The sequence below is a fragment of the Haemorhous mexicanus genome, chromosome 20 (assembly GCF_027477595.1).
Source record: "Haemorhous mexicanus isolate bHaeMex1 chromosome 20, bHaeMex1.pri, whole genome shotgun sequence".
Lineage (NCBI taxonomy): Eukaryota > Metazoa > Chordata > Aves > Passeriformes > Fringillidae > Haemorhous > Haemorhous mexicanus.
The window spans coordinates 5,105,853-5,117,009 of NC_082360.1; the positions used below are offsets into that span (position 1 = coordinate 5,105,853).

At 57.6% G+C, this 11,157-nt stretch overlaps 1 protein-coding gene across 5 annotated transcripts in view; it reads left to right on the forward strand.

The window, feature by feature from the left end:
* Nucleotides 1–10,548, forward strand: part of CASKIN2 (CASK interacting protein 2) — a 52,816-nt gene extending 42,268 nt beyond the window's left edge. For 2 of the 5 annotated variants that reach the window (XM_059864790.1, XM_059864792.1), the window contains 16 exons: nt 103–198; nt 1,071–1,201; nt 1,401–1,509; nt 1,653–1,761; nt 2,051–2,145; nt 2,226–2,343; nt 2,583–2,765; nt 3,175–3,296; nt 3,750–3,825; nt 3,938–4,032; nt 4,243–4,353; nt 4,455–4,556; nt 4,785–4,923; nt 5,239–7,371; nt 7,489–7,807; nt 8,040–10,548. In XM_059864790.1, coding sequence (XP_059720773.1) covers nt 103–198; nt 1,071–1,201; nt 1,401–1,509; nt 1,653–1,761; nt 2,051–2,145; nt 2,226–2,343; nt 2,583–2,765; nt 3,175–3,296; nt 3,750–3,825; nt 3,938–4,032; nt 4,243–4,353; nt 4,455–4,556; nt 4,785–4,923; nt 5,239–7,371; nt 7,489–7,807; nt 8,040–8,136 — 4,035 coding nt within the window. In that variant the 3' untranslated portion in view covers nt 8,137–10,548. Of the gene's footprint in view, nt 1–102; nt 199–1,070; nt 1,202–1,400; nt 1,510–1,652; nt 1,762–2,050; nt 2,146–2,225; nt 2,344–2,582; nt 2,766–3,174; nt 3,297–3,749; nt 3,826–3,937; nt 4,033–4,242; nt 4,354–4,454; nt 4,557–4,784; nt 4,924–5,238; nt 7,808–8,039 lie in introns of all 5 variants that reach the window. The other 3 variants (XM_059864789.1, XM_059864787.1, XM_059864791.1) reach the window with 2 other exon arrangements.
* Nucleotides 10,549–11,157: the final 609 nt, after the last annotated feature.

The window sequence follows — 11,157 nt, forward strand, 5'->3', positions numbered from 1 at the left end:
TCAGGGTACTGGGTGGGGGCAAACCCTGCCATGCTGTGCTGGGTGGGAGGGAGGGAGGCTGCAGGGTGATGCTGAGTCCTGCACCTCGTTGCTCCCCTGCAGTCAGAGATGCTGCTCCAGCACCAGTCAAACCCATGCCTCATCAACAAGGCGAAGAAAACCCCACTGGACTTGGCCTGCGAGTTTGGGCGGCTGAAGGTGAGTATTCTTGCTTTCTCTTTCTGCTCTGCCCTGCACCAAGGACTTCTCCAGGGGCAGCTCTGGAGCCCACTGGCTCCTCTGGGAGCAAAGTGTGGGGTCTGGCCACAACTGCTCTCCTTCCACCACGAGATTTGGAGCCTGGCAGACAGCAGCTGCCTCCTCCTGTGGCCAGACAGAGCCTGATCCTGAACCTGGGAGCTGTGGGTTTTGCCCCTGACCTCACAGCAAGACAGTGTTAGACTGGGAGTGAAGCCGGGAGTTGTTGCTCCTGGTTCTCCACAGCCTTCCCCCACCCACCCCAGCTTTGCTCACAGTTTAGCATGGATAGGCTGAGCTGGCTAATCCTACCAAGCTCTGAGCATCAAGCCCTGCTCCAGGTCCCCAGCACAGTTCTTAGGGACAGTGCCACACAGTGCTCTGTGAGACCCTGGCCCTGCTAGCACCACTGGTTTGGGATGGAGCACAGCCAGCCAGACTGTTCTGTGCCCCACTCGGAGGGGACCAGGGGGATATTTCCATTTTTGGAGTATCTATAATGTCTGCAGCTATAAACAGGGCAGTAGAAATAACTGCTCTGTGCCTCTGGCTTGACCTGAGATGCTGAGAGTTGCTCTGGGCTGGAGAGACTGGAGGTTTTTAGGGCTTGGTCTGAAAAGCCTGATTATGGGAAGACTATTTCATCCCAATTTCTGGTTGTGACCTTTTACAGCCCCTCACGACAGTGTGACCATGCCAAGCACTGTCCAGCTCCAGCCAAGCCTGGGGCTGTGGATGGAAGGGAGTAGCAGGCTGGCCCCAAGGATGAGCCCCTCACTGGGAGGGTGCAGGTGGGGGTACCTGTACCCCGTTGTTACCAGTGTCTCATGCAGGTGGCCCAGCTGCTGCTGAACAGCCATCTGTGTGTCGCCCTGCTGGAGGGACAATCCAAGGATGCCACTGACCCCAACTACACCACTCCACTGCATCTGGCAGCCAAGAACGGGCACAAGGAGATCATCAGGTAATTCCCTGCTTTATGCTGGAAAAACCCATCATGGCTTCAGTCCCACTTCCTCCCAAACACACCTTCCTCCTGTGGGCTTCAGCCTCTCATCCCCAAAGCAAGTGCAAGGTGTTGTCCACTTCCTATCGTAAAGCAGCCAAGTGCCTGGCCCTGATGTCCATGTCCTCTGTTCATGCCTCTCCCTCCTTCCTACCAGGCAGCTGCTGAAGGCTGGGATTGAGATCAACAAGCAGACAAAGACAGGCACAGCCCTGCACGAGGCTGCACTCTACGGCAAAACAGAGGTGGTGCGGCTCCTGCTGGAGGTGAGCACGGTGGGGATGGGGCTGGGGGACAACCCCTGGGGGTCACTCAGCACCCTTTCCCCTTGGTCCCTTGCCTCCCTTGAGTCTGGTGGCAGGCAGTGTCCTGCCCAGTGTCCTGCCCAACTGTGTCGTCTCCTGGGCAGGGTGGAGTTGATGTGAACGTCAGGAACACCTACAACCAGACAGCACTGGACATCGTCAACCAGTTCACCACCTCACACGCCAGCAAGGACATCAAGCAGCTGTTGAGAGGTGAGGTGGGGATAGCACTGAGAGGGGTTTCATCTCTCTGGGACCTGCCGGGCTCCCAGTGCTCCTCCTGAACAGTGCTCCTCCTAAATCAGTGCCAGCATCCCAGTCCCCTCTCACATGTGCCCCCATCCTACATGTGGGGCAGTGTCTGGGGATTGAGGCCTTTCTGCAGTATTAATGTTTTCTTCTCTCCTCTTCTTGCTCTTGCTTTCTCCTTCTGCTCTGCCTGGACTCCTCTTTCCTCCCTGTGCTCTGGCACCTCCTTTCTTCCTCTGTCCCTTGCCTTTAGAGGCATCAGGAATCCTGAAGGTCCGAGCTTTGAAGGATTTTTGGAACCTCCATGACCCAACTGCTCTCAACATCCGAGCAGGAGATGTCATCACGGTGAGGCTGCTCTCTGCTCCCCATCCCCCTGCCCCACCATGGCCCTGGGTACCAGCCCCATCCCTCTTGTCCTATGGCAGGTCCTGGAGCAGCATCCAGATGGCCGATGGAAGGGGCACATCCACGATGCTCAGAAAGGCACCGACCGGGTCGGGTACTTCCCCCCCTCCATTGCTGAAGTCATCAGCAAGCGGACAGGTCAGTGGCCATCCTGAGCATGCTGGGGACAGTCCCCTGTGCAAAACCTTTCCAGCCATCCCAGCATCTCCTGTCAGACCGGCCCTGCAGCCCTGGCTAGCTAGGGGGGAAGGGAAGGACCCAGGGGTTGTCATCATGATTGGAATACTGCTTTGGGGGTTGTGGCTCAGCTCTCCCCCCCTTCCCATCCCTGCCACCTGCATGACCTCTGACCATGTGTGTTTTGTCTTTGAATGCAGGCATGGTTGTCACCCGCGTGGCACCCACACAGCAGCGCCAGGGTCCCCCCGGGGCCCTCCCAGCCCCCCCTGGGGGGCTGCAGCACCTCCCCGACGAGTGTCCACACCCAGCAGCCCCGAGCAGCCCTGCGGCCTTTGGTCACCTCACCCTAACCCGGACGGTCCCAGGTCCTGACAGCTCAGGTCAGGGGAGCACCTGGGGAGGGAGAGGGGCTGGGGACCTTCCCCTGTTCCCAGCCCTGCCTGGGCAGGGGCACAGGGGGAGACTCTCCTTCCACCTCTCCATGGGGAAGCAGCCAGATGAGAGAGAGCAGATGCAGAAAAAGTTTTGGGGAGCCCTTAGAGCAGCCCCTTCTCTCCCTGTGTCTCAGCCCTCTGTGTGTCCCTTGCCACCCAGGTCACCCTGTCTGTGTTGTGCATGCTGGTAGGTGGGAGGGAACTGATGCATTGTCTGTGGCGGGAGGGATCTTGTGGGAGATCAGTGGCATCAATGTGTTGGCACATGTGTTGGTCCCTTGCTGGGGACCTCTGTGCCCTGTTTCACCCCCTGTTCTGGGGAGCTGCTGACGGGCTCCCTACTTGCCCCAAGCAGCAGGAGACAGGAACAGCGTGGGCAGCGAGGGCAGCATTGGCAGCATCCGCAGTGCCGGCAGTGGCCAGAGCACCGAGGGCACCAATGGGCAGAGCACCAGCATCCTCATCGAGAATGCCAGGGTAGGCACCAGCCCCTGCTCCCCTGTGCTGCTTCCCTGTGCTGGCTCAGGCTGGAGATAGAGCCCCATCCTCTTCCATGCCCCCTCCTAGCAAAGGAGGGGCTGCTGGAGTTGAGTATCCTGCAGCAAAGAGCTACTTGTTGCCAGGACTCAGCAGGGAGATGCTCCTGGGGAGACCCTAGTTGTTCCCCAAAGCACAGCTGGCCTTTTTGAGTGGAGCTGGAGGCTGTGGTTGGCATCCCACGGCATCTCCATCATGTACTGTGTCACCTGAGAGGATAACAGAAGGCCCTGAGCCAAATCCTGCCCAGATCTTTTGCGGGAGGCCAGTCTGTTGCTGAGTGAAGCTGTGACCAGCAGCCCAGCATGGGGACCACCACTCTGCTCCTGGGGGTGGGACAAAGCTGGTCTCCAGAGCTGGGTCCTTCCTCCACTCACTCCTCCTCTTCCTCAGCCTCTGCCCTCCACTGGTGACAACCTCCAGCAACACCTTTTGGGATCAGAGCCACACAATGGGACCTCCCCAGCAGGTGAGGGCTGTTGCAACTCCATGGGAACTTGGAGACAGCTGTCCCCACAGCCCAAGGGGCTGTTCGCTGTTCAAGTGACCCTGTGACAGTTCTCCTCTCCCCTTTCTGCCAGGGCCACAGGGCCTCCAGACCCCAGGCAGCTGCCCTCCTGGAGACAGGGTCTTCTCCCAACAATTCTTGCGTCCTGAGCAGCTCTTCGAGGGGAAGGTAACTGGAACAACTGGGGAACGGTGTGCTGGGTCCATGTTTGGGGCACTCAGCCCAGCTCTTATTGCACCAGGGATACAGGGAACTGGGTCTTCAGGACACAAGTGGGTCTTTCCCAGAAAGATCCTGTCACCTTGCCTGGAGCAGTCAGGTTCTTCCAGCCCCTGCAGCCACTGTCATGGGCTGTTCTGTGTCCCATCCTCTTCCCAGGATGCAGAAGCCATTTACAACTGGCTGCGTGAGTTCCAGCTGGAGTCGTACACTGTCAACTTCCTCAACGCTGGCTATGATGTCCCCACCATCAGCCGCATGACCCCGGAGGTGAGACAGGTCCTTCCCCACCCAGAGCTGCCAGCTGTGGGTACTCACTGCCCCCAGCTCCCTGAGCCACTGCTGACCATGGCCCACTCTGCTCCCCTTAGGATCTGACAGCCATTGGTGTGACCAAACCAGGCCACAGGAAAAAGATCTCTACAGAAATTGGGCAGCTCAGCATTGCTGAGTGGCTGCCCAACTACATCCCGGTGAGTCCCTGGCACTGAGCCTTTGGTCACCCCCTTTCTTCAGAGCTCTCTGACCCCAGGATAGGACAGGATGGTGTCTGTAAGTGAATAGCTTTGACTGCTTTAAAGCAGTCAGAGACACCCTAGAAACAGTCTCTTGGAAACTCTCTCTCCCCTCATCAGGGAGGGGATGCTGAAGGTGCTGCCCATTCCTCGATGCTTATGGCAGTGGCTCTGTGCTCTTTCCAGGCTGACCTGATGGACTGGCTCAGTGCCATTGGGTTGCCCCAGTACCACAAAAAGCTGGTAAACAATGGCTACGATTCCATCACCATCGTGACGGACCTGACATGGGAGGACCTGCAAGAGATTGGCATCAACAAGCTGGGTGAGTCCCTCCTGCCATGCTGGAGTGGCCCAGGGCAGCCAAGTTTCCCACCCAGGTCCCCACGTCCCATTCTGCCTCAGGCTGGGAGATGCAGGCATGTCCTGAGCACCCAGAAAGGGCAGTTCCTGGCTGCCTCTAAGAATTCTCCTTGGCCAGCTGGAGCTGGGCCCAGCTAGGTAGATGCCAGCAGTAGTTTGTCTCCTCCCATAGGCAGGGTTTAGATAACCCCGAGGCCTTTGCCCCATGTGTGACATAACTACTACTCTTCTTAGCCTGGAAACGGGAGCTGACCCAATGTTCCTTTCCTTCCTGCAGGCCACCAGAAGAAGATCATGTTGGCTGTCAAGAAGCTCAGAGACCTCCGCAAAAGCCTCAATCAAGCAGAAGCAACTCTGGCAAGACGCAAAGTCCCCGGTTCCCTGGACATTGTCACCATTGAATCACTGGAAAATGGGGAGTGCCAGTCCCCACACATGCTCAAAATGACAACCTTCCAGGACAGTGAGCTCAGCTATGAGCTCCAGACGGCCATGTCCAACAGCTGCCATGACACACTCGGCATCAAGAGCAGCCAGGGAATGTCACAGAGCCAGGAGAGCATCGGGGTGCGGTCGCGGGGCTCAGGGCACTCACAGGACAATGTGCTGTCCCGGCGCCTCTCCAGCCCCTCGCAGGAGAGCCTGGGCAGCGGCGAGAGCAGCAGCAGCAGTGGGCAGTCCTGTGCACCCCCCCGCAGCAAGGAGAGCCCAGCCAGCCTGCTGGGCCGGCCCAGCCCCGAGCCCTATGGGAAGCTCATGTCCCCCGAGGGGCTGAATGGCTTTGCCAATGGTGGCGGTGGGGGCAGCCCTCTCAAGGAAAGGAACCTGCCTGAAGGAATGGATCAGTACGCCCGGCCCATGGCTCAGAAAGGAGCCGGGACTCCAGCAGTCACTCCCTGTACTCCTCCCCAGACTCCCAGCAAGGGAACAGCCCCATACGTCTTCATGTACCCACACGTCTCCCTGAAATCCCCAACGGCCCCGTCCGTCCTGGGAGCAGAGCAGCCCAAGGCCCTAGCACATCTCCCCTCCATCTCCCCTGGACAGAAGAGCAGCCTGCAGACGTCAGCCCAAAAAGGCTTCTCCTACCTGCACAGCCAGTGTGGCCCCACAGAGCCACCCACCACTGGGGAGCATCACAATGGAGGCGAAGGCTTGAAACACAAGAAGCGCTCGCACAGCCTGAACCGCTATGCGCTGTCGGATGGGGAGCATGAGGAGGAGGAGGGGGCCCCCAGCAGCACCCTGGGCTCCTACGCCACGCTGACACGGCGGCCGGGCCGCAGCCAGATGCCGCGGGCCGGTCTGCAGGCGGATGCCAAGGTGACCCGCAGCCAGTCCTTCGCCATCCGTGCCAAGCGCAAGGGCCCTCCGCCGCCGCCTCCCAAGCGCCTCAGCTCCGTGTCCAGTGCCCTCGCTGCTGAGGCAGATGGTGAGCAGCCCCCCAGCCCCAAGTGCCAGCCCACAGCCCCTCAGGACGTGGTTGACACAAGTGCCACCCCCAGTGATGCTGGCCATGGCAGGACAGTGAAGAGCCTGGCAGCTGCGCTGGAGGGAACACCAGGTGTGAGTCCTTCCAAGCCCCTCTTGGCCCCAAAACCACTGCACCTGACTCAGGACTGTTTCCCCCGGGCAGATGTGGGTGAGGGATCCCACGACGGCAGTGACGCCAGCAGTGCCACACTTTCCAGTGACAGCAGGGACCCCTTTGAGAGCGGCAAGCCACGGAGACGGACAGTGAGTGAGCCCAGCACTCCTATGACAGAGGTGGCTGCGCAGGGTGAGCAGGAGGATGCCTGCTCAGACACAGAGGAGGAGGCCAAGCCGGGGGTCTCCTCTTCATCGTCCCAGAACAGCTCCAGTGAATGCATCCCCTTTGCAGAAGAAGGCAATTTAACCATCAAACAGCGGCCAAAGCCCAGTGGGCATTCCAAGGCTGATGCGGCTGTGCCGGACATAGAGCCTGGTTCCCAGCCAGCAGAGCCCCAGGGCTCCGCTGAGAAGGAGCCAGCAGCCCCCGCTGTCACTAAGGAGCCGCCAGTGCTAGAGTTCAATCTCACCGAGTCAGACACGGTGAAGCGCCGGCCGCGCTTCAGGGAGCGGGAGCCGCTGCAGGCGGTGCTGAAGGCGTTCAGCATGGCAGGGCAGGCAGAGGCGGGGGGCACCCCCACACCCCAGTATGCCCAGGCCCAAGCCGTGAGCATCGCAGGCCCCCCCACCTCGGCACCAGCACCACAGCCCACACTGGCTGGGGATGCCTTTGACGATGACAGTGTGGAGTTCAGGATTGCTGAGATAGAGAAAAGCATCTTGTCGCTGGAGAAAGGGATGAAGAAGGCCCCAAGCCCCACCAAAGCCCCCAGCCCCACAGAGCTGGTTGGCACGGCTGTGGTGAGGACACCCACTCCAGGTATGGGGGCTTGTGGAGCTGTCTTCAAGGTGGTGGTGGTGGGGCTCCCTCCCATGTTGGTGTGGGAGGTGAGGAGGACCTGTGCCACCACCTACCATGAGTCCCCTTCCTTTGCAGATGTCTCTGCCAAGTACACCTCCGTGGCATCCACCAAGCTTGTCTTCTCTGGACCCAAGACCATCTACGAGCAGGTCCTGCAGCCCTCCCGCCACACTGTTGCTCCCTGGGCGGCCACTGAGGCGGTGCCTGATGTGATCAGGTCCCTGCCCGGTCCTGGCTCACTGACACTGGAAACAGGCAGCAAGGTATCACCAAAGCCTTTGGCAGCTGCCCTGGGGGCCACCCTGGCCCAGCACCGTCTGGAGCAGACCAACTCCAGCCTAGCTGCCACGCTGCAGGCAGCAGAGAAGAAAATCACAGTGGAGGAGGCAGAGAGGTGAGCGAAATTCTGGGTCTGGGCCTCTCGACGTGGGGTTGGAAAGGTCCCAGGGAGGGCAGGAGAAAGGCTGTGCATGGGCATGTCATACGTGCACTACGCAGGTCACACATGCTCAAGCTCAGCTCTGTACTGAGCTCCTGCTGCTGGGTCAGGTCCAGCCTGGCCAAACCTTCCCCATCAGCACCTGCAGCCTTTGAGCAGTGCTTTGACTCTTCCCTTTCCTCCCCAGCCACCCTGGAACTGTGCACTTGGCCAAGAACATCTTGGAAGACATCAGTAACATGTTCGACGACCTGGCCGACCAGCTGGATGCAATGCTGGACTGAGGCTTGCTCCCTCATTCCCCTCCCCGCCCCTGGCTGCTCCAGCAGTGCCCCTCCTGATGGGGGAAGAGTGGATCCAGCACCGAGCGGTGCCTGCAGGTCTCTCCAGCCGCCTCCCTCCACACACTTTGCACTGCGGCTGGGAACAAAGCTGCCCTCCTTGCCCACCCTTGGCTCTGTGTCACACATAACAGCGTGGCCTTGGGCCTGTTTCTGAGGGGTCAGGCATTTCCCACCAGACTGGCAGCAGGAGGAGAGCCCAAAGGGGCAGCACATGCAGTCCTGGAGGCCACGGAGAAGCCCTTGCTCCTTGCACAGAGCTGAGGAGCCTCCACAAGGGACCTTTCTCTTTCCCTACTGAATTGTCAGAGTCCTGCCTCTTATTATTTATCCCCTGCCAACAATGTGTCACAGGAGAGACCTCCCCGGGCAGCCGCCAGGGAGCTGGCGATTCACTGTGCAGCCGCAGCCCCAGCCAGGCCTGACAGCAGCTAAAAGAAGACAGGGCTTGTTGCAATTTGGCAGCTTGCGGAGCTAGAAGGAACCTTTCTGCTTTATTTGCCGCTTTTCCAAACGCGTCAGCATCGGGCAGCGTGGAATCCAAGTGGATCAAAATCCCTCCAGTGGGACCTGCAGACCCCTTGAGAGGGGGCTGGCACAGCCTGCAGAGCAGCAGATGCTCTGCCACGGCCATGCTGGACATGTGAGCCTTTCTGCCCCTTCCCAGAGTGATGAGGATGGTAATGGCAGTTCCAAAAACCTGGGAATTTGGGCCAGTCTGTCTGGATCTGCTGCTCAATGGAGTTTGCCCTCTGCCAACACAGTGCCTATGCAAACCCCCAGCCTGGTCCTTCCAGAGTGCAGCAGCAGCAGCAGCAGCAGCATGATTAATGCTTTTTAAATTCTTTTCTCCCCTCCCTTATCCCTTTTTTAGGGAGAAAACACCCCCTTTTCCCAGTGCCCCTCCCTGCAGAGAGCTGCTGGCACAAACCCCGCCGTGAGCATTGTTCAACAGTAGCAGCGTTTGGGACCTGATCCTTCCTTCCCCGCGGCTCTGCTGCCCAGCGGGGGAGCTGACCCCGGATGCATCGGGGAATTCGGCTCAGGAGCAGCTCCCTCGACATCCAGCGCGGCCACAGCCCGTGGCTGCAGCGGGGAACGGCTGTGAGAGCTCTCTGCAGCCAGGAGGGAGGAGCGGCTGCATCGCTCCCAGACAGATTTCTCTCGCAGGATCTGCTCAGTAGTGCATGGCTAAATATGTCCAAGAGCCCTGAACTTGGCTCGCGCTCGGCATGCCAAGCAAATGAAAGCATCAGAGCACCAGAAGGGAACCGAAGATTGTGCCATTTGCTACAAAAATTCCAAACAAAGGAAAAGAAAATTCCATGCATTTCCCTTTTCTTAAAAAAAATAAAAAACATCACCAATGCAAATCCAAACCGGAGAGGGAGAAGGTGGCTGAGAAGGCAGCTGCTTCCCAATCCTGTTGGGAGTTTGCAGCTGGACTGGACTGTTTGCAGCCCCTTGTGCTGTTGGATGGAAAAGGGGGGCAAAGCCCACCTGAACATTCCTGAAGGTCTCTGCTCCTGAGGGCAGCTCTGCCGTGGGCTGGACAGGCAAGAGGTGCCAGCCTGGCTTCTGGGCTGAAAAGCAAAGACAATAAGCCCTGAAAAAACCTAAAACTCCATTGTTGTCCGGGACTTGAGGTCAGTGTGAGGCAGGTAAGACACTGCTTCCCTGGCTCTGATTTCTGTCCCACACTGAATGCATCCACTGCCTGCATCTGAGTGCCACATCATGGACATGATGATTTCAAATAGCTACAACCAGTGGCACTTCATAAAGAGGTTCACAGAAACCTTTTAAAACTGATTTTTACTCATGGATCAACCTGGGACAAACCCAGTTGTTTTTTTTTTCCAATGTTGATAAACTGTAAATGTGTTTTTTTTTTTTTTAAGGCCAATGTATATATTTTAAATGTGATTTATTCTGTATATTTACTAACCAGAACTGTAAGTCTGGGGTCAGGGATAAGAGGACACTGGGGTGGAGCTGCCACTGTCTGAGCCACCTGAGGGCAGCACAACGCTGCTCTCATTGTCAATAAGGGAACTAAACATTTGATTTTGCAGAAGAATGCCTATTTTTTGAGCTCTAGATCTCTATTTTGAAGCTACTGTATGTATGGTGTGTAAGTTATGTACACTGCAACTGGGACTAACTGACCCCAGCTGCACCTGCTCCGTGCAGCGAGACAGTGAGGGGAAAAAATAGCCTGTGTAATCATCACCAGACTGACAACAGATTTTAAACCATCTGCTCTGTTTGTGTTAATCATGTGTTTTGTTTTCCACTAACATCCATTAAGACTAAATTCTATTAAACAGTGGGGCATATTTTACCCTTTTGATAGTTTTGCCTATTTGTGTCCTTTGTGTGATATGGGACAAACTTGTCTCCTACTGCTGAAGTCCACTGAGGATCAGCTTTATCCTGTCCCTTAAGTGCTCCAGGGTTCCTCAGATAGTCTCCCCTGGTGAGTCCCAGTCACCCCCAGTGAGGGTAATGTTCAGTGTGAGTCTCACCACCACAACAGTAACATGGTGACAACACTGGTGTCCTAGTGTCCCAGTGCCCAGCTCTGCCCATGTGACACCTCTACCATCCCAGTGTGCCAGGCAGAGCATTCCTCCCTCCTCCTGCCTGCTCAGAGTGTGGCCCCTGCCACCCCAGTGCCTGCTTTGCTCAGGACAAGCAGCCCAAGCCTCCTTACCCCACCACTGCTTGTCTCCAGTGCTCCCAGTGCCTTTTCCAGTTGACCCCAACCTTTCACCGATCCAGAGGGATTCAAACTGTGCCACCATCCTCAACTGAAGCAGTGCCTGGGATCCAGGAAACCAAACTTACTTTGTAGGAAGAGGCTTTCAGAGATGGACAGATTTGCCCAAAGCTGAGCAGAAACTGGGAAAAAGGCCAGAAATGGATCTCAGGAGCATCAAGCTCTCAGGCTGTGTCCCTACA